The sequence below is a fragment of the Balaenoptera acutorostrata genome, chromosome 11, assembly GCF_949987535.1.
Source record: "Balaenoptera acutorostrata chromosome 11, mBalAcu1.1, whole genome shotgun sequence".
NCBI lineage: Eukaryota > Metazoa > Chordata > Mammalia > Artiodactyla > Balaenopteridae > Balaenoptera > Balaenoptera acutorostrata.
In genome coordinates, this window is record NC_080074.1 from 47,841,908 (window position 1) to 47,868,660 (window position 26,753).

Genomic DNA, 26,753 nt, shown 5'->3' on the forward strand with positions numbered 1-26,753 from the left:
TTATATAAATCATTTATAAAATAGTTTATATTCATTTAAGTAATAATATAAAAAGTAATACTGCATTGGTAACGCTCTTGTGGCACTTTACAAAAACAAAGGCAAAAACTTTCTGGATGCATATACTCTCAGCATACACTACACAGAATTTCAAAAGAAAAAGCCCAGCCAAACATAAGCTCAGAAGTCAAAATTCTGAGACACACATGTAAATAAACAACATAAGTAAAAAGCAGAAGAGGCAACAAATAGTGGAAATAGACCCACAAGAAATTGAAATAATAGAAACTATAAATAGAGGCTTTTTTATAATTAAGCACACAAAATATAAAATTAAAAAACTTGACAAAAGAACAAGTTACTATCAAAAAAGACTAGGAAGATTTAAAAACAAACCAAGGAGTCCTAGAAATAAATATTATATAGACATTAAAATGAAAAAAAGAAACCTCATGAGACAGGTTTATTAGCAAGCTGGACACAGCTGAATAAATAATTACTGGATTAAAAAATAGAACTAAGGAAATTACCTAGAAGATCACAATGACCAAAAATATGAAAGAGAGTTTCAGACATATGGAGGACAGTATTTAGATGTCCAATATATGTCTAATGGATATTTTAGAAGATGAAAAAGGAGAATATAAAAAAAGAAGTAATATTTGAGGAAATAATGGCTAGAGATTTTCCAAAACTGGTGAAAGACTTGAGCTCTCAGATTTGAAAAGTACAGTAAATCCTAGGCTGGATAAGTAAAAATAAATCCACAACTAGACACATCTGTGGAACTGAAAAACACTACAGAGACTATTTTAACAACCAGAGTGACTAACAATTGGCTTCTCAGTAGCCAAAAAATCAGTAGAATAATACCCACAAAGGAATGAGAGAAATTCACAGACAACCGAGAACTCACACAGGATTTAGCAACATTTCCTAGATCTGAATAGACTGTACTACTCCTGCCCACTTCGGTTTGAATTACAATTTTCTGAATAGATTGTCACGATGTGTTTTCTCAAAGCACATTCATACCCTTATTAATTCTATTTCTTCTATTAAAAATAAAATCAACATAGAAAAAGCACTGTGATGTATGCAATTACATAAATATAAGTATGTAAAAGTTTTGAAACAAGTTATATTTTCCACAGAAAGCATTACTTTCTTGTTACATATTTATTAAGGATTGATACATGGCAAAGCATATGTGAAACAATATCTCACAAGGATTAGCGAATAGGTTGTAGTAACTGTGTAAGATAAATTATAATTTTGGTGTCTTGAGCATTTCAATCCTCAAATTTTGTGATATATTTGTTTCCTTAGACAAAAAGTCAGAAATACACCAATAGTGCTTTAACTTGTTCTTGAATCAGGGTTTCATCAGGACAGAAGAAGCCAAGATTGATGGTTAGTGAGAAAGAATTCCCTAGAAGTTGAGTAGGATGTGACATATTTTAAAGAAGTCCAACAAAGATAGTATGAACACTTGGCAAATATGCCAAAGCCCCAACAGACAGTTATATTCTTCCCTTCTGTTCCCAAGACCAAAGTTGTGATTCTAAAAGAACTGCTATATGAGATAAATATGTGTTTCAAAGTGACACTGAGTTGATTTCTGATGGTGCTCAGACATCTCCATTCTGAATGTGCAAAGGAATAGAGCCCACCTTGTTCTTTCTTTTTCAAGTGCATCATAGTTGAAGTTAACCTGTTGGTACCATTCTCAGAATTCACGTTCTCCATAGGGCAGCCAAGTAGATCTGTTGAAAAGCCAGAATTTTTAAAAAATAATGGCCACATAAAGGGTGATTGAGGTTTTTATTTTTCTCTTTGGCTGCATAATTCAGAAATTGAAGAGGTATTATTTTTTCTTACCATTTTTAGCCTCTTGCCTTTTTAAATGTCTGGGATATATCTTCTGGAAATATCAAAGTAAATAGATTTTGTTACATGTTTTCTATGTGTAATTTGCTACATGTACTTTCCTGTGGCCAGTCATAATTCCAAATATTGCAATAAAGATTTTGACTTCTGTTATTGTTGATTACTCATTAAATTAAAATAAAAATTCCTTTCCGTCCAGATTCTCTAAAGATGTAAGTACAATACTATGGAGGAAACTTTGATGTTTTACAGATCAAAATGATACTGAGAAGTCTGGCTCAAAAGAAATAGTCAGTAGACTTCACACTGCCAGGAAGATGCTGTTTACCAAAAATGTGCCAACTTTCAATTGTGTTAAGCGTCATTGTTTGGAACAGACAAAAATCATTTCCTCCAAAAATATGTGAAGGTGGAGTTATCTTTAGAAATTCCCAGGCTTTATATTTTCATGAACCTTTCTATTTTCTAATACATAAATAAAGGAATAAGTGAATAATTGCCAGTTCTTATTCAATAATCCCAATATTCTCATAGTTACTTTATAAAATGAGAATAAACAAAAAATTTTAAAATGGAGCTGAAGAATCAGTTATCTTCTATGGCAAGAAAGGAGAAGAGATTTTTATTGCTGGTGAATTTGATTTCTTCATTTAGATAAATCTCAAGATGGGAATTCCTTTTGAAAGAAATAAAACATTGGAAACACAGTGTTCAAACTTTTAAGGTGAACGATTGCTTGTCTAGAGAAGACACAGTGGCCAAAACCTGCAAAGCTGGAGTTAGATCAATCTAAGCAGGACAATAAGCATTTGCATATTTCCAAAGTCCTCAGACTAGCTCAGACTTTCTCCTAGGAAAGAAGAGAAGTAGTATGAATGTTGGTCATAGTATACATACTGTGGAAGATATTTTCTACCGACTACCATTTATTAAATATACGTAGTAAGCACAGTTCATAATTAATTCTGTGCATTTTCACTCTAACTCTAAAAAGCACGATTTACTATCCCTATATTATGGATGAGAAACTTGAGGCTCAGAGCTTAAACCATTTGCCTACAGCCTCAAAGTAAGTGAGTGATAGAGTCCAAATTTTAGTCCAGGTTTATTTGATTCCAAAGCTCATGTACTTAATCACTGCCCCAACATAATAAACGGGCCAAATAAGTTTACAAGACATTAGAAGACAAGGGACCCACTGTTGGCTTCAGGGAGCAATAAGACACTGAATTTATCTTTCAGGAAGTGAAGGAATTACTTGGTGATTTGGCCTAACAAAATACTTCTCTCAAGTGTTTAACACAGCCATATTCTTTCTTAATATTTACATCTTTCATCTGAGTTCAGCTATGTGACTTAAATACTTACAAACCCCATTTTGCCCATTGACCTAGTCACACTTTGCAAGCAGTTTGACCTCAGAAGGTGAAATAAATAAATCATATTTTAAGTATTCTCTGTTTTCATTCCCTTTCTCTCTCTGGTAAAATTATGGAGAGGATTTATCTTAATCACATTTCTTTGTCCATACAGCTCATATGGGGCCTTACAGTTTTTGAGTAGGGGCTGCAGAGTAAGTAAGTGCACAAGGGAACATAAACCAGGCAAAGCAACAGCACACAGAGGCAGACAAGACACCGCATATCATGCGTGAGTTGAGCTGTTTGATGTTGTCTGGGCATAGTAGGAAGTGAAGGGAGATAGGACTGGAATGTTAAATTTTGCTGACGAATATAGAGAATAAAAGAGGGTTCTGTATTCATTGTGTATTCTGCTTTTAGCATTATATTATGAGTGTTCTCCATGTCATTAGTAACTCATCAAAAACATGATTTTAAATGACTGCTAGAATTTCATTGTGTGGATGCTAAAACGTATGTAATCATTTCCTTATTAAGAGATATTTAAGTCATTTCCAATCTTTTTATCCACATCTTTGATTATTTAATTAATGTATATTTTTAGGTGTGACATGACCTGGCTACATGATGTGGACTTTTGAAAAAACATATTCCCAATGAGTTTTCCAGAAACATATCTAACTGTACCATCACCTTTAGCATCTGGAATTCTCCAGCTAACCTTGAAGACATTCAGTACATTCCTCTTTATAAAACATCCAATGCTGTATTTGTGCACATTCATTCATTCATTTGACAGATATTTATCAACTATCAACCATCAAGCACCAGTGTAGGCACTTGGATTATATCTTTATTGACAAAACGGACAAAGATCCCTCCTTTCATGGAGTTACAATCTAAAAGAGGAGACACAATAAACAAGAAACAAAATTTTAAAATATTTTATGCAGGTACAAAGTGTTAGGTGCTATGGGGGGTGGAGAAAACAAACATATGGTAGAGTAAGAGAGATGGAAGACAGTTTGCAATGAGATCAGGAGGTCATTTTAAAATTTATAAATGGCAGCCTATACGAATTTCATGAATACAAAAGAAGATAAGCAATGACTTCATTAAATCAAGTCACAGCTACTATAGATATCTTTACTTAATTAAATACATCCAAAAAAGGTTGGGTTTTTTTTTTTGCAATATAAGTATTAATTATATCCCATGTTGACCTTAAGTTTCATTATAAAATCTGATGGGTATTCAGTTGGGAATGATTGGCTATTCAATATATAAGTAACATACTTAAAAATAAAGTAGACCTTTTTAAGCTGTACATTTGAAGAGAAAATAAATTTTTCTGATAAAACACTCATAATTAAATGTTAATTATGCTATGTTATATTCTAAATGAATGAAATGAAAATACATCTTCTCAACTATTTAAAATTAGCTAAAAAATTAGAGTTTAAGTTAGATAATCTAGAAAGTTCATCAAATATACATAGAAAGTCTAGAAACTGGGCTGTGTGATCTTCCAAATAACTAATATTTATTGAGCACTAACAATATGCTTAGAAAGCAATCTTTACAATAAACATATCTGTAAATCCCACTAAAAGAGGACACTGAGGCACAGGGAAGTGAAGCAACCTGCCCAAGGCCAAATGGCTAGCAACCTGACTCCCAACTCCTCCTCCTCCTTCTCACCACTATATACGCCCTCCTCAAGTGTTCTCCCTACTTAGGGTGGGAAGGGAGAAAGTTCCAGTCCAAGCAGTGATTGTGACCAGAGAAAAGTGTGCGGGATTGCTTACAGTCCAGATTAAAATCTCTAACCGTTCTCTCTAGGAAGGAAAGAGGAGATGAACAAGGCATTTTGACTTGGTATAAAGAAAAAAAAAAGTGTCAAATCTGCTCATTCAGAGTAGTGGACAAGGGGACCTCCCTGGTGGTCCAGGGGTAAAGAATCCTTCTTACAATGCAGGGGACGTGGGTTTGATCCCTGGTCAGGGAACTAAGATCTCACATGCTGCAGGGTAACTAAGCTCACGAGCCACAACTACTGAGCTTGCACGCCTCAACTAGAGCCCACGTGCCACAAACTACAGAGCCCACACGCTCTGGAACCCGCATGCTACAACTAAAGAAGAGAAAACTACTGAGCTTGCAGGCCACAACTAGAGAGAAGCTCACGCACCCCAAGGAAGTGTCCATGCGTCGCAGCGAAAGATCATGCGTAGCTCAACGGAGATCCAGCATGCCGCAACTAAGACCCGACACGGACAAAAATAAGCAAAACAAACAAACATAAAAAACAAAGTAGTGGACAATTTGGAAGTGTGGATTGGAACTGTGTTGGGGGAGTCATGCTCAAGTTAGAGGTCAGTCTGTGAAGTGTGGAGTGGACAAGAGGATTCACATTTTGTACCAAGAATGAAAATAAACGAGCAAAGTCCCATAATCAGAGTGTCTGTACAAACAAGGTCAGGGAGGGTAATTTGGAAGACAGTGGAGACCCACTGACTGGTATTCAGCTGTCCTGGAGGACCAGAATTAGATATTTGGTATCTAAAGAAGCAGCCTGACCTAGCACTGCCCAGCAATGCCCAGCAGCCTAAGCTCATTTCCTGAAAGACCAGGGGCTTGACAGTTATGCTACCCAAGCAATTAAGAGTGGCCAGAAATTCAGAGGCTGACAGCCCCTAAGAAAAATTACTCACCTGTCCTTTCAAACATGCTTACATTCCAACTATAACTTGGCACCTTAATTTTTAATCTGCTAGGTTCTATTCAATTGCTGTAGCCTGCTTTACTTCTAACTATAGTTAGAAGCCTTCTTATTTGACACAGTTAATCCAAAAAAAAAAAAATCGGAGTGGAGACTCAAACACACAAAAAAACTCTAATATTTTACTTTGTCTTAAAACAGGTACATTTGTTCATATTCAAATTTGTTCATTATTTTATTATGGGACTGTCTTTTTTTATTTTTAATATTGGCTCTCGGTCATATAGTTTGTGTAAATCATGCCCTTTATACGTCATTGAAATGTCCCATTTCAGTTTCTTTGAAATGTGAGAGAACATAGAAAAATTTTTAAAGCAATATGAATGCAGAATCCTGTCTATATTTCCACACTTTGCCCTTTTATAATGGTCTCACCTGAACCTGATTTGACCGCAGTTTTCTTTACTGATTTACTTTTTTTCCCCAGCGAAAACCTAATTAACTTATGCAATTATTTCATAGAACAATTCTTTTTTTTCTTTCCACCCTCCTGTTTCATTGATTTATGTAAAGTTTCATTAAATTACTGGGCTCTAATAACAAGTACAACTGTCATTAAGGGGTTCGGCTATAAATACCACTTGAACATACAGCTTAGCAGATAGTGACAGACTTGCTGGACTTAGTAAGAGGGCGGACAGAGGGCATTCAGTGTTCCACGAGCATCAGCATATTTCATAGAGGGAAGGGAGGGCATTGGTTATTGCTCTAGAAAAAAGTGTTGGTTATTAGTGCAGAAATCAAAGACAGAAACTTGAATGTATAAAGTGATATTTGCTCAGAGGGTCCTAGCCCCAAGAGGATGTTCCCAGAGAACCTTATGAAAACACCTGAGCTTCAGTGTTCTCAGCTGTAAAATGACAAAAATAATAATAATAACAACAATATCTACTCTCTGCTCTACCTAACACAAATGATCATGGAAGGGATTCAGTGATATAAGGTTGGTGAAGGTGCTTTTAATATTAAATTGCTGCACCTATGTTACTAATATTTAATTGGAACACTAAGAATTAAAGTAACTAAAACCATAATAATTTTAGACAATCTGACCCATTCTGTCTTATATGCAAATGTTACCCAAATGCAACTAAGTATCTTTTTGTTTATTTAGAGCCACTTTCTATGTGATGATAGTCTTTAGCTCATAGAGCAAAATCTCTTTGATTTTAAGTGCATAGAATTTAAAAAGAAAGTAACTTAAAAATAGATTTTTTTTCTCAGGCGACTAAAATACTAGCTAGACCTGTTCCTTCTTTATACATACAAATAGTCCTAATGTGGTGGGGGTGAGAGGGATGGTCAAAGAAAAAAAAAGATTATAAAAATATCAGTTTGCATTGCTTTGCATTGCATTCTACTTTTGCTGTAAACCACTGATTATGAAAAATTGGTTGATGTCCAGAATCTACAGTCAGGGTTCACTAATTACTTGTTTGCACAGGAGACACATGACCTTCTGGAAACCTCTTTGTCCTCCAAATTATGAATTCTTGGAATTAATAGATAATTTTACTGAAAGAATCAGCCCATCTAGCAGAAGAATAGTGATGATTTGGGGTTACATTCTGCTAGATAGCGTGCTATTTCGAATTACCTACAATTAGTGTGGTTTCACAATATTATCTGTAAAAGAGCATTTTCCTTCCTTGCATTTTCCTTTTTTATATCATTGTTAGCGCCACAATAAAGAAACCCTAAAAAGCTCTTCACAAAAATAATTTGAACATGAACTTGTGCTCTTAGAAACAACTAGGTTTGCCGCTCTCCCTCACTTCATATTCAAAAGCACCCACACTTATCTGGTCTCTTTTTCTATGTTCTCCTAAAAGGGGGGAAAAAATGTATTCGGTGTGTAGAAATAAGCTATTGTATCTCAGAAAGGAGATGGGATGCTAATTAAGGGTTGTTTGAATGAACAAGTCACATTGCATTGTCTACTGGGAGCCGGCTGCCAATTTCATTTTTGGTAAAGAGTCAAGAAAAACATTCAAGAGGGCCCCGGCAAGCTTGGGAGAGAAGCGAGCAGCGCTTCCATTTATCAAGTAGGTGCACAAGCCTGGATTGTATTGTTCAGAGTCAGGGTGCAGGCTGAGAGCTCCTGCCTCACAGCTTTTCTTACCGGTTTCAAGAGCCACCTTCCCAAAGAGAGGCCCTGCTCCTCAGGCCTGATCTTGGACAATGGGGGCACGTATGCCAGACTGCTGGGCCACTGAATGCCTCTTTCTTTGTTCAATACCTTTTTCAAGATCCTTTGCCACTCTTCTTGGATTCATCCAGGAGGCATGGGTTTTAAGACAAAAAATAGCTCGGGTCTTGCAGCGAAATAATTGATGCTCCATTGAAAGAAACCAGGCAAATTGGTTAGTATGATTATCTTTAACAAACTGGGGGTATTTGAGACATTTGGCAACTCGTAAATGAGGAGGGAAAGAGATTGCTGTATTTTTAAAAGATTGCTTTTTTAAAAAAATTATTAAAATATAGTTGATTTACAATGCTGTGTTAGTTTCAGGTGTACAGCAAAGTGATTCAGTTATACACACATATATATATATATGTATAATTCTTTTTTAGATTCTTTTCCGTTACAGGTTATTACAAGATTTTGATAGTTCCCTGTGCTAAAGGTTTCTTTTTTTAATGTTAATGTTATATTAGCTAGAGTAAGCCTTTAGCCTGATTGCTTGACAGTCTTGGGGGTGGGGTGGCATGTAAATAGAGGTGAAAATGATTTACTTTGTTTGGAAAAGAACCAGAACGTAGAGGATGCAAATGTGTTTTTATTGTAGTGGATGAAAAACACTGATTCCGCTAGGTGAAGTGACTTCCTCGTGGCTCTATCACATAGAGTATTTGGTACTTAGCATGATAGAGCCCCAGAGGTGTGTTTTTGATACTTTATGTGTCTTTTCCTTTAGTTCTGTAATTCTGTAATGTTTTTGCTGCTACTCTTTTAAATCTATAAGTACTTAATTTTTTTCAAGTGTGGTCACGTGCCTTTGACATAGATGTAAAGAAACAAGTGTCCTGAGGACTACCAAGTCCCTACTGAAGGCAAGAAGTGAAAGAATTTCTCTGTAAATAGGCATGTGTGCTTGAAAGAAAATCATGAATTCTATTTAAACAATATTTCTAAAATTAAATTGCTTCCCTGGGCACTGAAAATAAAATGTCAGCTTTCACACTTTACATTCTTAGTCGTTAAAATATGTGGTAAGAAATTAATAGTTCTTTTGCAGTTGTTTAAAAGGCAAAATAATAAATAATATGAGCTTATATGTATGCTTGAGTCTCATTTTGTAGTTTTTTAAATAATGTAGCTTGGATATCATAAAAATAATATAATATTTAATGCATGATCTAATGCATATTTAAGTAATGATCTAATCACTTTAGATCAAAAACCCATTCCATAACCGAGCAGTTGTAAAATAACAATAATAGTAATAATAATAATAACATCATGTTTTGAACGCCTACTGTATGCCTGGGTTTGTCTTAAGTGCTTTCCGTGTATTAAATCTTGAGGAAACTGAGTCCAGAGAGATTAAGTATCCTGCTTATGGATTCACAGATAAATGGTAGCGCCAAAATTTGGCCCCAGGCTCTCTGACTCCAAAGCTTGCACCTTAACCACCACATTATATTTTCTTGCTCGCCATATAATTATTATTACTGCTATTAAACCCTTCAAAGAGGATCCATCATAAAAATTTTAAAAATAATTTTGCTATACATTTATTTCAATGGATGCCATAGGTGAAAGGGTCATTGGTCCTAGAAAATATAATACCTTAGGTGTATTAATGGTCATTGCATCTGCTTTACATACCAGGGAAACTGGATTCTGTGGCACCTAACACATTACAGATTCTCTAATTAGAGACTTTTGTTTGATGAAGCAGGAAATGTGACTTGCCTCAATCACTGTGGGAAAACATTCATTTTAATCCTAGTCATCACAGGATAAACTCTAATATTTGGATCTTAGTTTCCTAATTCTTCATTCAGTTCTTAATTAGTCCTTTATTTCTCTATGGGGATTTGGAAAATTTTGCCTTAATTATTTTTTTGGTGTGGGATTAATAGCAACAGTGTTGGGCAGACATATGTAAAAATTGATATTTTATTTAAAAAGCATTGAGAGATAATTTATACTACACTATACACACTATAAAGCTTACCCATGTAAAATGTATGGTTCAGTGGTTTTAGCTCATTTACAGAACTGTAAAAATTGATACTTGATTTTTTTATATCAACTGAATAGAAAATTTTCAGATGCTTGAATAAAAAATACTCCAAGGCCAATGAAAACCATTAATATTTGCTTCTTTAATATTTGTTCTTCTTTCCCCTCCTCCAGAAATGTGTGCTTTACTGGCCAGAAAAGAGAGGAATATATGGGAAAGTCGAGGTTCTGGTTATCAATGTAAATGAATGTGACAACTACACCGTTCGAAATCTTGTCTTAAAGGTAAAACTGTGGCGCTGTAGCTATCTACAAAGTAGACGATGTTGGAGGATCGCATTTCTACTTTGAAATTATTTATCCTAATAAGTACTGCAGATTCAATTTAAATAAATTAAATAATGTCAAGATCAAGGAGAAATTATAATCACTCCCTTATGGATTTCTTTGTGGTCAGCTACTATTAGTATGTGGAATAATTAAATTAATATAAGCAGCCATTAAGGAAATTCACTAAGTGGGAGGCTAAGGTCTTCTACTTTGCATAAATATGATGTCTCTGATTTAACCTTTTGAATGCCTTTAACTAAAGGCTTGTGCTGGAGACTGTACCATGATTTCTTTTTTTAATGTCCCTTTGGTCTAAGCAGATTTAAGTAAGGCCTGGAAACTGTGAAAGGGAAAATCTGCGCTTGTGGGAGGCAAGAAAAGCCTGAAGTGTTGATGAGATCTCCCAAAACCTGGAGTCACAGTCATTTATGGGGACTTTCCCAGACCACATTATGTCATAGAAAAGTTATTTAAATTTGGGGCAGCAGATGCTGAGGAATGTTGCCATGGTATTGTTTTTACTTCTGGAGAGCAATCATCCCAAAGATTCCAGTTCTATCTAGAGCCTCATTACTGGGACAGAATCACCGCAGAGAGGAAGAGGGTAGACGCAGAGCCGCGCTGAGGGTTTTAATGGGAAATTCACGATAGGAAGGCACTTAACTGAGACCTGTTCTTCAACACGGTGTTCTCAAGTGCCTCGTCCACACCAGGCCCCCCACTGGGTTTTGACGTGATGTGCATGGACCCTCACTCAAAGCATTTCTAATCTAGTGACCCCTTGTCGCTCCTTTACTACAGGGATTCCTCACTGCTGTGAAAAACTGGAATTTGGGATGAGTGTAGAATTATTAGAGAGACTGACTATAAAATTAAGCATTCTTATACTGGTCAATATGTTTATAATAACCTCTCAGGAATGTTCAAAGAGCAGGAAACGCACTATATCCCGATTCTTTCTTGGCTGTATATTCATCTAACATCCATTATGTTTATTATAACAAATTACAAACATATATTTAGCATATGTATGTTTTCTATATTAAATATATCTTAAACATATATACTAAATACATGTTTATCATTTAACAGAGCAAGACTGTCAAACTTTGACATCAGCATAGTTACAGTAAAGTTTTCTCAGGGTGAAAGAGTATTCTTCAAAAATCTCCTAGATTTTTTTTCCACCTAGAAATAAGTTGCCAGCAAGATGGGAGTGATAGAAGGCATTCAGTATTGTGGTTTGGGTGACTTTGAGTTCCACAGGGCAATGAAGCATCTGGTGGCTGTTGCTATTTTCAGCTAGGAAGTCACACGCAACACGTGAAGCATTACTGGTACACCTCATGGCCCGATCACAAGACTCCAGCTAGCGCCCAGCCCCTTCTACAGCTCATGCTGGATGTGGAAGAAGACAGACTTGCCTCCGTGGGCCGAGGGCCTGTGGTTGTCCACTGCAGGTAAGGGATAAGCTGTCCTTTCTGCCTAAGCAGCTGTCCTTTGTAAAGTCATAGAGCAGGTGGAAGTTGGATTTTACTTCCTGGTTCTGACTTGGCTGATAAATTAAATACGTATTGAAAATGGTTAAATTCCTCATACTTGACCCTTGACCGAGACGATACTTAACAGAAATGAAGTGACATCGTTAGCATATTTTCAGCAAACAGTCACACAGTGGAGAAAATATCACTTCTGATTAATAGCTCAGGGAACAGGAGAACTTATTCACTCAGTCCTCTACCTTGAAACGTAGATGGATTCAATTAGTCTCATCAGTCTTATGTATGCTAGGAATGACATATGGTTTTTTTAATTATCAACAGCTTTTTGTTGTTTCAAGATGGCCCCTGGACTTTACTAGGATTGTATCTTGATAACATTTATTATTATGTCAAATTTGGTGAAAACCAGTCAACTATTCTAAAACTTACCTCATGAAAAACAGATGGAAATAAATTTATGAAATGGGAAGTGGGCAAGTGGTAATTCGCCAAAAGGAAAACAAAGTGCTGTTACCAGAACACGCAGTACTGGAGGCTGGGCTGACACAGCGACAAGATGTCCGCAGTGGTTCCCTTCCCTAGCGTCTAGCTTAAAGGTCTTCTCCTTTAACTTATACCTCTTCCCCCTATTTTCCCGTTAGTGTGCCCAAACTAAAGCATATATTTTAAAGTTATTTACATAACCGGCCATTTATTCTCCATACTTTCTCCAAATAATTGGTGTTACTTTATTGACCCTCCTAAGTCTTGTAAGATAGTTTTTGATATTGTTAAGAAATAAAGTATATTATTTTAGATTATAATTTTAGCCTTCTTTTGAACCTTTGTGGTTTAATTAAGAGTAAAATTTACTATATGTCTATTTATCCAAAGTGTCATTATCTAGTTTCTAACATTAGGCCTCATCCTAAACTTAGCTTGGGGCTGAAGAAAAATACCTAACTGGCCATACTTTAGGGCTGGAAGTGTCCCCCACCCAAAATCATAAAACAGTCAGGATATCTAAAATGAACTTACCATTTCCCCTGTAAAACCAGCTCCCCTTCTGATTGCTATTTCTAAGAATTAGACCATCTTTTTTCCAGGCACTCAACATCAAATGTTGACAGTTATCTTTGGCCCTTCTCTCAACTCCAGCCTCCATATCTAATCAGTCACCAGATTGGCTTTCCCTTCAAAGCTTCTCCCATAATCATCACTTCCTGCCCAACCACCCAAGTTCAGGCCCTTATGACCTCACCCATGTATTTTAGAAGAAGTCGGCTAATTGCACATACACACCCCACTTCCCCATGCTCCACCCCTACTACAGCCTATTCTGTGCACTCCTCTTGGATGAGGTGCCTAAAACCCTCTTTCATCACATGGAGTCTACGCTCAACACTTCTCAAAGGCTTCCCATTCCCTAGAGCAAAAGTTCTCAACCTCAGATCTGTGGATTAGCTATGAGGGCCAGTGAACTTGAAATGACTTGAACAGATTTGAGTACATTAAGTTAGGTGAATTTTCTGGGGAGTGAAAACGCATTGTTTTCAACAAATTCTAAAAAAAAAAAAAGTAAGAAAAAAGAGTACCATTCTTTTAGAGGATGATGTCCAAACCTTTTAGCTTTCCATATAAGATCCTTTATAGGCCCCACTGTACCTTCCCAGTCTTATTTCCCACTGTTCCTCTAATGTAACTTTCTCTTTAAGCCAAACTAGCCTACTCATTGTCACTCTGTTCTGCAGCAATTCTTTCCTTATACCATTCTCATCCATGGATCATTCTCTCTCCTTCATGATAACCAAAATGCCTGCCATTCACAGGGTATAGTTCAAGTCCTATCTCTTTATTGAGACAAACTCTCCATAGACACTTCAACTAAAAGGGACTCATTCCTCATCTGAATTCCTCTGCACCCACATTCAACAGGAAATAAGTGCCACGTAGGAGAACTAGTGCTATTTGAGTGCCAAGAGGGGAATTATTCATTCAAACCATGAGGATTGAAGAAAGCCTCTAAAAGTTGGAATAATGTTGAACAGGATCTTGAAAAAAGGTCCAATGTTTGTGGTTTTAAAAGGTGGTAGGGGGCTTCCCTGGTGGCGCAGTGGTTGGGAGTCCGCCTGCCAATGCAGGGGACACGGGTTCGAGCCCTGGTCTGGGAGGATCCCACATGCCGTGGAGCAACTGGGCCCGTGAGCCACAATTACTGAGCCTGCGCGTCTGGAGCCTGTGCTCCGCAACAGGAGAGGCCGCGATAGTGAGAGGCCCACGCACCGCGATGAAGAGTGGCCCCCGCTTGCCACAACTGGAGAAAGCCCTTGCACAGAAACGAAGACCCAACACACCCAAAAAGAAATAAAGAAATAAATTTAAACTCATAATTTAAAAAAAAAAAAAAAAAGGTGGTAGGGAGGGCATTTCTAACTGGAGAAATACCCATTAACATAAAAAGAAAAATTAGAAAATAGGAATTTTTTGCAATGATTCAAATGAAAACAATGACACAAAGGGTACAAAGTTGACAGCAAAAAGCTTGAAAGTTCGTCACAGTCATATTACGTAAGGGCCTGAATACCATGGAAGGGTGCTTAGACATTGTGCTGTGACCATTGGGAGCCATCTACGGTTTTTGAGTAGCGAGTAATATGATCAGGTCCCTGTTTTAGAAAGATGAACCTAGCAGCTGTGTACATCATGAATTAGCCCAGGAAGAGTCTTGAGCCTTGGAAACCATAATGAGATCATTGCTAATCATAAAGTAAGATTTCAAAAACGTGAGCACAGTTTATAGAAAGGAAAGCATGGATCACAACAGCTCCGCAGAGGTGGAAAATATAAGAATTGGTAACAGATTGGATGTGGGAGTTGAGAGAGGGGGAGATGTTGAAGACGGCTCCAAGATTTCTAGGCTGGAAAACTTATGGCTGCCTGGTAATGCCATTGAGGAAAAAGATAATTAATTCTGTTTTAGATACACTGAATTTAGATACATTGAAATGCAGCAAGTGTAAAATAGCAACAGCAAGAGTGCCAGCTAGGAGGTGGAATGCCAATCTAGAGTTTAGGAGAAACTTGGGGAATTTAAGTGTAGATTTGAGAGAAATTTACATTTGTGGTTGAAATTGCTGAGAGAGAGAGAGCGAGAGAGAAAGCTTGTTAAATTGATGACACGGTCTGAAGGAGATTCATGAGTAAACCTTCCATGACAGGTAGTATGTCTGTTTAACTGTTACCTTGATAAAAAAAAAAAAAGACTTGGAAATATGTGCTTCTAGCCACATCCTCTCTCCTTAACTGAATTGAATCTTCAGTTATTCACTAGCATCTTCCACATCAGTATATCCAAGACCAAAGTCCCCACTCTCTCCCTCAAATCAGCCCTCATTCCCCCTTCGTCTGGATGACGCTGCCATTCTTTCAGTCCTCCGGGCGAGTCACCTCGGACTTTTTGCTTTTCTCACTATTCAGCTCCACTCCTCCACACTCACATTTATGATGTGTAGAAGTCTTTCCCCTCCTTGCTACTGCCCATACCTTACCTAATTTCAGCCCTTAATTCTTCTTTGTACAACAACTAGTACCTTTTTCACTATTCTCTCCACCCACTACCTCCCTCCACACCATTCATCCTACTGCTTAGACCTAAAGGGAAGAATTGCCGTTTAAGCTCTCAGCACAGGGCTGGGTTTGTACACTCAGTACACGAGAGCTGTTGCTGCTGTAATTACTATTATTAATCCCAGTGGTTTCCAATTTTAAAACTACCTTTTTAAAAGAATATATTTTACCTTTGCTATTTTTCCTGCACCTTTTAACGCGTTACCTGTTCTTCTCAGTGCAGGGATAGGCAGGACGGGGTGTTTTATTGCTACATCCATCGGCTGTCGACAGTTGAGAGAAGAAGGAGTTGTGGACGCGCTGAGCATCGTCTGCCAGCTGCGTGTGGACAGGTGAGTGTCGGCGGGAGAGGGTGAGAGACACTTCAGAGCGGCGTCATCGTCACAACCTAATCCGATCAGCCTGACTTTGTCAACACCACAGGCTCTGAAGTCCTAACTCTCTGTAGAGATTTGTGTAAAATGCTTAGGAATGTACATTACATTAAACAGCCATCAAAGAAACTGTTATTTGCAACACTGACCCTCAGGAGTCCAAAGCCAAGAGCTTATGCTTAACCCTTCCTTGTCTTTGATGCAGGTTGTTTATGGTGGTAGCTGTTCCTTCCTAGTCTCACATCTCTGTTCCTTCACAGGGACTTCGCATTTTCATTTGACTTAACTGAATCATTCACTTTAGGATCTTGATCCTTAAAAATGAGGCACATGTCATACCACCAAGAATCATCTTTTTTTTCACTGTTCCTTTTTTAATTGCACAAAATGCAGATTACAAAATTTACCATCTTAACCGTTTTTAAGAGTACAGTTCAGAGTGTTAAGTACATTCACATTGTCCTGCAACCAAATCCAGAACTCTTTTCATCTTGAAAAGCTCTGTACCCATTAAACAACAAATACCCATTTCTTGTCAACCACTATTCACCTTCTCACTCTATGAGTTTGGCTACTCTAGGTGCCTTATGTAAGTGGAATCATGCAGTATTTGTCTGTTTGTTACTGGCTTCTTTCACTTGGCATAATATCTTCAAGATTCATCCATATTGTAGCACATGTCAGAATTTCCTTCCTTTTTAAGGCTAAATAATATTCCATTTTACGTATATACCATATTTTGTTTATCCATTCATGTGTCAATGGACACTTGGGTTGCTGCCACCTTCTGGCTGCTGTGAATAATGCTGCTATGCACATGGATGTACAAATAGCTATTTGAGATTCTTTGGAGTATATACCCAGAAATGAGATGGCCGCACCATATGGTAATATTTTAAGCTTTTCAAGGAATACCATATTGGTTTCCAGAGCAGCTGCACCATTTACAGTCCCACCAACAGTGTGCAGGGGTTCCAACTTCTGTTTGTTTTGTTTTGTTTTTTGTAGTGGCCATCCTAATGGGTGTGAGTTGAAAGAGTCATGTTTACGTATAGATGGTTTGATCACCTTTGTGATGATCTCTGTTTATGCACTGAAAACAGAACAAACAAGAAATTTCTTTTCTTCCTTGCTCCGCAACTAAGCCTGGGGAAATGAACAGCTGAGTCAGTGACCGAGAACGTGCACAGGTGCGCATTGAGAACAGGCACAGAGAGGAAGATGGTGTATGGGCACATGAGCAGTGGACCTCCCTGCTCTGCAGTTTACCGTGCTATCGTGGATGAAGAGTTGTTCTGAAAGCTGAGCTATGGTTTCTCTTCTTTCATTCGTACAGCGAATATTTATGAATCATCTCCTAAACGCAAGGCATTGTTCTGGATGCTGCACGTACTTAAACGAGATGAGTGTGGCTCTGCTCTCCTAGAGTTTAGATGCTAACAGAGAGAAGAGAAGAGATAATAAACAGCAAAGAAATAAACAGGACAATTTCAGACAGAGATAAATGCTCTGAGGTAATAAAACAAGAGTCACAGGATCTGAGCCTCCTGGAATTTAGCCCTGTGACCTAGAGTTTCCTAAAAGTAAAACTACAAAAGTCACATTTTTAAGTCATGCAATAAATATTTATTGAGCCCCTACTATGTACTAGGTCCTAGAATTTCAATAGAGACAAAAGAATTGTTCTGAAAATTCAACGAGAAAATATATATAAAGCACTTAGAACAGAGTCTGGCACACAGGAAGCCTTTCAATAAATGTTCACTTTGTTACTATCATCTTCATTATTATTAAAATCATCAGTGAAGTTTCTCCAGTCTCTAAACACTAAACATTCAAATCTCCTTTCCAGATGAGGTTTTCCCTCCCCATCCCTATCGTTCTTTGTTTCCTTTTAAATAGTAATTTCTAAGTCTTTGTCAGTGTATCTTCCCTCTATTTTTCTCTTAACTTTGGCTTATTAGAAGCTGTTTACCATGGTGATTAAGATTATGGACTCTGGAAATCTATAGCCTGGCTTTGCATCCTGGCTCCCACCATTTCCTGGTTGTGTGGCCTTGGGCAAATTGTAAGACTTCTCCATGCCTTGATTTTCTCATCTGGAAAATGGAAATAATAGTATCTACTTATGTTATTATAAGGATTAAGAGATAATCTGTAAAGTGGCTGGCACATAAGCATGCAACCAAGGCTAGCCACAGTTATTATCAATAAATATAGCAAGAACCTGAACATGTATCTGTAAATTGGAGCTAATAATATATACCCCACAGGGTTGCAGTAACATTAAGAGGAGATTATACCTGTGGCGTACTGAGTAGAACATTTAGTCTAGGTTTCTTACCCTCTCTCTACCCACCTCCCCACTTCTGCCTTTCCATACCCCTCATGTAACTACTTCCAAAAATGTTTTCTTTTTGTGCATAAGAAGATCAGCTTCAATTCTCTCTCCCCCTCCTCTTATAATTGCTGTCTTGGTTTCCTGAAACCCCCTTGCCTTCCATCCACTATTGCCCACCCCAACTGGAACAGGATCCATTTGCTTCCCTTCAGACTCCGGGACCTACCTTCACCAAGAAGAGGGGACCTATGTCAGAGAGTGAGGGGCAGTACCCAGTCAGTCTGGAGTTGCTCCTGCGGTGACCTTGATCTCTTCTGCTTTGTGCTTCTGTAAACAGGGCTCCTTCATGGGACCCACAAATCCCCCAGGGACTCCAGTTCATGTCTGTGCACCCACTTTCCTATTAGCTAGAGCCAGAGCTCCATGAATGCCAAATGCATAGATCTAAACGGACTCCAAGTTGATGTCCAACACCTGTTCTGACCCTATTTGGAACAACACCCTGAAAAAGGGGGGGGGGCTTGGTTTGCTCGTTGTTTGGGCTCTTGTTACTCTTAGATCTTGTCTATTCGCCCTCCCATCTCCCTTCTCCCCCACCTGCTTCTATAGCCTGACCTCCACCTTGGTTTCCACTTCCCGGTCACATTATTCTGTCAAGTCTACCAAATTGTTCTCTAGCTCTGAAGAGAATCACAAATACATTTTTTAAACCATATCACAATGCCTCCTCTATCGGCTCCTTCCTTCCTAAAGCAAATGGGCAGAAATTTTTAGCCTTGGCCTTCCATCACCACCAAGGTCTCCCACAAGGCTTGTCTTTTTACTCCTGATAGGATTTTCAAAACATATTCAACTTCTCTGCTGATCTAAAGCCTATGGGTTCCCTACCCCCTGGGTCTGAATTACTGCCAATATGTGTCTCAAAATCATTCTAACTGATTTATTCATCAAGATCCCTTCTACATAAATTCTGAGCCGCTGCTTCTGTTGTTTATGAAGCAGATCGTCTCCTTGAAACTTTCCTTGAAAAGTCTTTCCTTTGCCTTCCTTCCTTCACAGGATTAACAGATTTTCTTTTTCTTGTCTCTTCCTTCTGTTGTGCACTTCCTTAGTTATTATAAAAAGCAAAACAGAAAACTCCCTCCTTTCTTTGACTCCATCCAGCTTCTTCCCAACCTTCTTGCATCTTGCTTCATTTTTTCATTCTTTTCTTGTCATACTTCACTTTCAAAATTCCAATTTGTAGGTGACTGCTGCTGTTGACCATGGCTTTAACTCATATGGGTAAAGGGAAAAGTGGCCTCAGAAATCCAAATGTCTGTCCTTCTGCTCTTGCAGCTTACTGTTCTTCATCAGTTCTTCAAACCTTGTGCCCAATCCTGGTCTCTGTGGCAGTCCTTGCCTTCAATTTTGTCTTCAGAACATTCCAAAATGCACTGTTGACAGCAGAGGTTTATTTAATGGTCTTCAAAGCACATGCCTCATTTAACTCCCAAAATGAACCCAAGAGTCAGAAAAGAGATATTCCTTGGCCTCACTTTTTTAAAATAAGGAAACAAAGAATTCAAGATAGCAAGTAACTTGCCCAATGTCACCTAGCTAAGAAAACTGGTGAAATAGACCTCTTTGGCATCTGGGACTTCTGATTTCTAACTCAAAAGGTATGACTGTTTTTGATAAAAGTAAACAATCTTTTGGAATATGTTTATTGCAAAATTGCTAGACAAAAACATAGCTCTTTGATCATTCTTTGCCAATAAAAAAATGCAAAGACACTGTAATTTTTAAAACAATGGTTAATATGAAGGAGAGCTGTTTCATGAATAGATAAAGTGATATTGTCAGCAGTTGCCTTAAAAATATAATTTGAGGAACATAGAGAATTTGCCTCATCCCAAAATATCTATCTATGGAGGGCGCCTAAAATATCTGTGTGTAGTGAATGTTTAAAAGACTATTAGAGAGCCAATCTTTGGTTTAAAGAGTCATTCCTTTTTCAAGTTTCTTGAACCTACAGTTGAGAGGTGAGAGTGACACCTTATGTCTTCCTGGCTATTAACACTTTAGACAGGGTGGTCTATCCTTTTCCAGCTACGGTATGTTAGCTAGAGAGTGTGTAACTCCGCACATCGGGAAGACGCTCAGAATTGAGGTTTTGATGAAGAGGAATTGAAGAGAGGGCTCCAGAAGAGGCCCTGCCATTGAGGAGACTGATAGACAGCTCTGGGCATTGGGAGGGTGAGGGCAGAAGAGCTGCAAGGCCAGCTACCTGATTTGCAGGGCCCAGTGCAAAATGAAAATGTGGAGCCCCATTTTAAAAAATGATTAACTCTTTCAAGATGGCAACAGCAAAGCATGAAGCCAATACAGGGTCCTTCTCAGCACAGGGAGATGGGGCTGGTGTGACTGAGCATGTCGAGTCCATGCAGTCGACCCTGTTGGGGGATGTTTTAGGATGGGTGTTTGTAGATGGGTGTGAATTCTGTGTCCTGTGGAACAGTCACCCACGATCTCTGTTCAGAGCAGTTCTCCTGAATCATGCATACGGTCATTCATTCAACAAACATGTACTAAACATCTACTGCTGAACATGCATCAGGCACCTGGGTAGAGCAAGATGGATTCCTTAACAGGCTTTTCCAGACTGTGTTTCTCAGGGCACATTTTAACGATTAATTACGCTATGAGAACCCGCTAAGTGTCAGACTCTCTTAGCCTGTACTCAGGCAAAAAAAAAAAAAAAAAAAAAAAAATTAAAAAGCTTCTCAATTAATTTTGAGAAAAAGCTATATGCTATATTTCTTAGAACCCCTCTCCACTTGGATATTCACAAAAAGTGTTAAAGCATTAAAGGATCTGAAGTGTCCCCCAGCATGGAAATCCATTACACTTCCTTGAAGGACTCTTTCACATTTATTTGACCACACAAAACTTTCCTCAGACACTATCTAAAAGGCAGGGAAAGAAGTTGTAAGATAATAAATATAAGCTGTTCTTTCAAGAAGTTTGGTGGCGAAGAGAAGACTAGAGATGGCATAGGAATTTGAGCCTGGGTGGAGACCATTAAAAAGGGGAAAGGAAAGGGTGGGACTAATTGGAAGCATCCAGCTAAGCATAATAAGGGCTACAAAAGACAGAGCCAGTATATCAGAGGGCTAATATTTTGTACTCTGCAGGGTCCAAGCTCCATAGAATTTCTCCTATCCTCTCATACCCTCCTTAGCAATGGCCTCTGCCCACTAGTGATCCAAGGCTGCACATTGCATCTTTTTTATAGTTTACCCCCCGCCACTTATATCTGCCTCCTCTAAGAAGTCCAGAGCCTGGCTCACAGCAAAGAAAAAGAAAGTGGTTTTGATACTGGAAACGGCTTCCATGATTGATAAATCAACAGTTTGAGCACTGAGTAGGATCAAAGACCTTATCAAAAAAAAAAAGAGAGAGAGAGAGAGAGAGAAAGAAAGAAAGGAAGAAAGAAAGAAAGAAAGAAAGGAAAAATTACAATGCTTGATCATTGTTATTCAACATAACATAAACAGGCAATTCGTACTCAGATCACAAGTCTGCATTTTAGCAATAAATTCAGATGGTCTGGTTTAGAGACGAGTGTGTTATGCTGAATGGATGTTTCCAGTGTAACAACAATGACAGAACCATTTAGTGGATTCCTCACTCTCTGGCAAGACATTATTTTTATTGGCTTTCAGGCAACTTCTATTAATAGATGCTACAGTTCTCACTGCAGATTCATGAGTCTGTGATTCTCCTATTAATAATACTTTTGAGCATATTTTGAACTAAAATAGGATTTCTTTTTTCCAAATAGGAGTTCAGATTCTGTGCAGGGCACCCACAGGTGTTTTATTTAGAAGTGTGTTCATGGATCATTCCTTCATTGCCATGGTATTCATTTTTAATTAAAAGATGAAGTCAGTAGCAGGCAATTGGGACAGAGCACTGGCTGGTGGGACTGGGAAGCAGGCACCCACTGGAGAAAGAGGTGCCAGAGATTACTGGACCAGATGTCAAGGAGGTTGGTGCTAATCCTGGCTCTGACCCTAATTTCCTGTGTGACCACTTGTCACTCTAAGCCTCTGTGTCTACATATGGAGAAAGAGAAGTGGTGCATATCAGAAGCCTCCAACCTCATCTGGTCTGAGGACCCCTTTTTAAGAGTAAAATATTTCATGGACCCCAGCCTGATGGTTATACTTTGAATCCCGTAATGCTTATAAATTAATCCTGTTTTATTATTTAGCCCTTCCATGTCTTGCTTAAATCTTCTAATCTTAAATATCACTAAATTATTGTGACGATACCACCTAATGAAGAATTCCAGTTGCTATTAAAGCTAAACCAACACTTTCATCATATTTAGAGCCTGCTACAAGAGATTCATTTAGGCTTGTGTATACTGTTTTCGTGGTGTGAGATAGTGATGAAGGTCATTTACACATTGAGTCTGAGAGATGCACTTGTCCCTTTAAAAATAATAATAATAATCCATAATAATAAAATGGCCCAGGATACTCAGAGACTGCCCCACATGCATATGGAGAATGACTAAGGAGCAAGATGGTAACACCAGAAGACATCTAGGCAGGGAGGAAAAGAACATGTTCCATTGTAGGTTGACCTCAGGCAATCTTTTCCTCACTGTATTTCTTTTCATCCCACTCGACACCTCTGAACTCTGGAAGAACTTGAAAACAGAATTTGGGAAGTGAAACACATAAAATAATTTGTGATCCCGAAGCCTTTTTTTTTTCTCCTCTTTCCCTCTTTTTTTTCCTTCCCCAGAAACAGGAAACAATCTGTCTAATCCACCCTTTTGAGAGTCAGTAGTGAAATCTGCAGTTGTCTTTGTACATCCTTACCTTGGAGGCCTTAAATTGGAATGACATCCAAAGACCTTACTTGTGGCTTCCCAGACAGGATAGAAAAATGCTTCCAGTGTGCGTCATATCATTGTTTAAATGTTTTGATTAATCACTTTAGTTTGACGATTTTTTTTTTAACTATAACAACCTAAGAAGAGGAATACATATGCCACCAGTTTCCTAGGCTAATATGTGTCCATAGCATATTCTTTGTTTCCAAAACTAGGTTAAAATAATTCCAAAGCTAAAATTTCCACCTCTTGGTATAATTTTTACCAACTTTGGCTTACGTGTAGCCATATCCTTCTGCAATCCCAACTAATCCCAGAGATTCCCCTTAATTAGTGAATTTCAACAATCTCATTTGAAGATCAGGGATTGGACATTTTGGTTTACTTATTTTCAGAACACTTGAAGGTAAAGCTTAGAAATTGGTTTGGATTTACTTGACATCACAGTTCTTGAGACCATAACAAGACGTCCTCTCGTAAAACAGATAATGCCAACCGAATCTTCCAAGTGGTTGTCAGGACGACCTTTTCCTTCTTCTCAGCTAGGAGTCACTTGAGTGTTAACCTGGGTGTTCAGAAGAAAATTGGCTAGTTTTCAGGAAAAACAAAATGGAACTCAAGATATGCTAGTGCATTGAGTTATCATTGAATTATCATTGACTTGTGTTCGCTTTTATGCCCTACAAATACTTTGTGGAAAACAAAGTATCTATATTCAAAACACCTGGTCAGAAACAATCAAAACGTTTAAGTTCTTCGTCCTTGAAATGACATGGTATATAGACACAGGGAAGATGTCTGTCTGAGACACCCCAAGTTCAGCCCCAGACATTAGCCTTGTTTGACTCATGCCCAAGCTATCAGAGCTTTACCCGTGAGGCACATTAACATCCACACCTTTTGTTCTAAATTTACTGTACCAAACTTTACCAAAAGAATTCCAGATTCAAAAATAATAAAAAGCCAAGGAGCGTAAGTTCCATTGTTAGCCCAGAAGTGAGTCACCGCTGCAGCATTTCTTCTGTCTACTGATTAGACCGGATACGCTCTGGGCGGTGCAGCAGGAAAGGCTTGTTGCTCTTTGTATGTGTGAGTTAATAGTCACAAAAGGTCACAATTTTAACATGTTAAAAACCAAATCTCTCTCCTGGGCATCTGGAGGGGTTTTTTTCAACACACCCTCACAGTAGCAAAGGTGAAAAAATATATAGCTTTTTCTCTTCTAACCTGAGTTTACCCTCAGCTGACAAAGCTATGTGCTTTTCTGCATAGCGTCCGAGAAGACACTGATTTTTTTGTTTGATGGGGCTAATGTGACATGTACTATCTGACATTTCTGGAAGGGCAGTATATCTGAATCCTCTCTGGCCTGGCCATACACACTGCTCATATTCTGTGGCCACAAAGAAATCAGAGCCTTGCACCCAACACCATTTTTGCAGTAAAAGAAGTGACTTTCTTCCAAAGCATGAAATGGGGCAGAATTAGGGTGAACAAATAATATGTCATCCAAACCGAGGCACTTCTGAGAGTGAAATGGGGCTTTATTAATAATTACACCAGGACAACAGGAGTAAATCAGGACTGTCCCAAGCAAACCAGATGCATGATCACCCTAAGGGCTTATGTTAACTAAGCATTTACCAACAGAATAAGAAATAGAACACGTGGCATTTATTTAGTACTCTAAATGCCACTGTGCTAAGCATTTTATGGATTATCTCATTTAAACCTTGCAAAATGTGAAACTTTATTAGGTAAACACTGTTTGACAGGCCAGTGGCTTTTAAACATTTTTTTAGTGAACAACAGGAAACAAAACATTGGGAAGACAAAATCTTCTACAAAACACCAATATGGAAAACAATTAACAATAATTAATAAAAGAAAGAAGGAAAGGAAGGAAAGAAAGAAAGAAAGAGAAAGAAAGAAAGAAAGAAAGAAGAGAAAGAAAGAAAGGAAGGAAGGAAGAAAGGAAGAAACAAAGAGGGAAAGAAAAAGAAAAACAGTAAAAAGGAGAACTGCTGCCCTGGTCAAAACTGTGATTAGAAGCCAGTCCTAAAGGCCCACCCTCCTTCTCCACTCAGGCACCACTGTAGAACCCCAGGCTCCTGGGAATTCTGTGAATAGCCTTTGGCTAGACATTGATAGGCTCTGACTCATTTAATCCTCACAATCTTGATGAGGTTTGTCTTTAATGTCATTTTATAGGTCAGGAAAACCCAGCTGGGAGGAACAAATGACTTGTTCAAAATCCTATAGCTGATAGGTTCAAAAGCAAGGATTCAAACTTGAATCTGTCAGACTCCAAGTCCCCTTCTTGCCACTAGGTCACCTACCTCCACTGTAGGTGACTTCTAGGCTGGTTAATATTTAGAAACATATTGGGATCTTTCCATCTTGGCTTGCCCAACCTGAGCAATATGGCAGAGCTATCCTCTGCCAGGTGTGCTCTTAGTTCTACAAGGTCCTCTGACCTATGTGCTAATAAACAGTTTAAATGGACTGTCCCATTTATAGTTCACAACCGTGCTATGAGGCAGGTACTGTTATTTGATTACCTCATCATTTTGCAGATGAGAGAACAGCACTGCAAAGATTATGTAATAAGGGTAAAGCAGCTAGTAAGTGGTAGTGACAGGATTTGTCTTGACAACAGTGTATGGTGCCTTTTAACCTCTTAACACACTTTGGTCCCTACTGGTAATGAGCGTGATGCTTTGGCATTCCAAGTGCCTTTTCAAACTCACAGTGACTCTCACAGCTAACTGGGTTGCCTTGCCCTGCTTTTATATGACCTCACCCTTTGTTGATAATCTGACTCCTGTTTGGCAGTAGATATTGTAGCTTAATGCATTATACCCCCTGGGAAAAGATTTGTGCCCAAAGAGGATTCTCCAATGAGAGATAATGCTTTAATACGATGTACTAGGTAATGGTGGTGATGTCCGCGTGCTGCCTGACTGATGACAACTTTTCTCCACTGAAGCATCATCTTGATCACCATGGAAATCTTCTAAAATCTTAACTTTGGTCAAGTTTAAACTATGATCTGTTGGAGGTCAAAGATTATTTAGTGCCCGCTCTTTAAAAGGGAGTTGGATAAAGTAAAGTAATTACCTTTTAAAGTAATAAAAAGAGCATCCCTGCTTCTTACCTTCGAAGACCAGCTTGCTTAGGAACTTTACATCAGTGATATAGATCCAGACCTCAGCAAGTCCATGGGGCCCTGTCTAACCTGAAAGGTACCTGCAGTCCAAGTCAGAGCTCTCCTGGAGGCTGAATCAGTACAGGGCTCTCTTGAGGGTTCATGATTAATCTCGCATTGTTTATTTATTCCATAAATGTATTTTGTATATAGGCACTATATTAGCTTCTTGAGTATTTTTCACTATGGCCAGCCTAAAGAAGACTGTATTTGTCCCATAACAGAATAAAATCTGCAGGGTAATCCTAGAATTCAAGTTCTTACAAAGATCAA

General features: G+C 38.3%; 1 protein-coding gene across 3 annotated transcripts in view; it reads left to right on the forward strand.

Annotated features, from left to right (window-relative positions):
- The window catches only part of PTPRR (protein tyrosine phosphatase receptor type R), a 297,821-nt gene that overhangs the window by 266,341 nt on the left and 4,727 nt on the right, over window positions 1-26,753 (forward strand). For all 3 annotated transcript variants that reach the window (XM_057557387.1, XM_007195019.2, XM_057557388.1), the window contains 3 exons: window positions 10,403-10,513; window positions 11,861-12,018; window positions 15,885-15,998. In XM_057557387.1, the coding sequence (XP_057413370.1) occupies window positions 10,403-10,513; window positions 11,861-12,018; window positions 15,885-15,998 (383 nt within the window). The remainder of the gene's footprint in view (window positions 1-10,402; window positions 10,514-11,860; window positions 12,019-15,884; window positions 15,999-26,753) is intronic.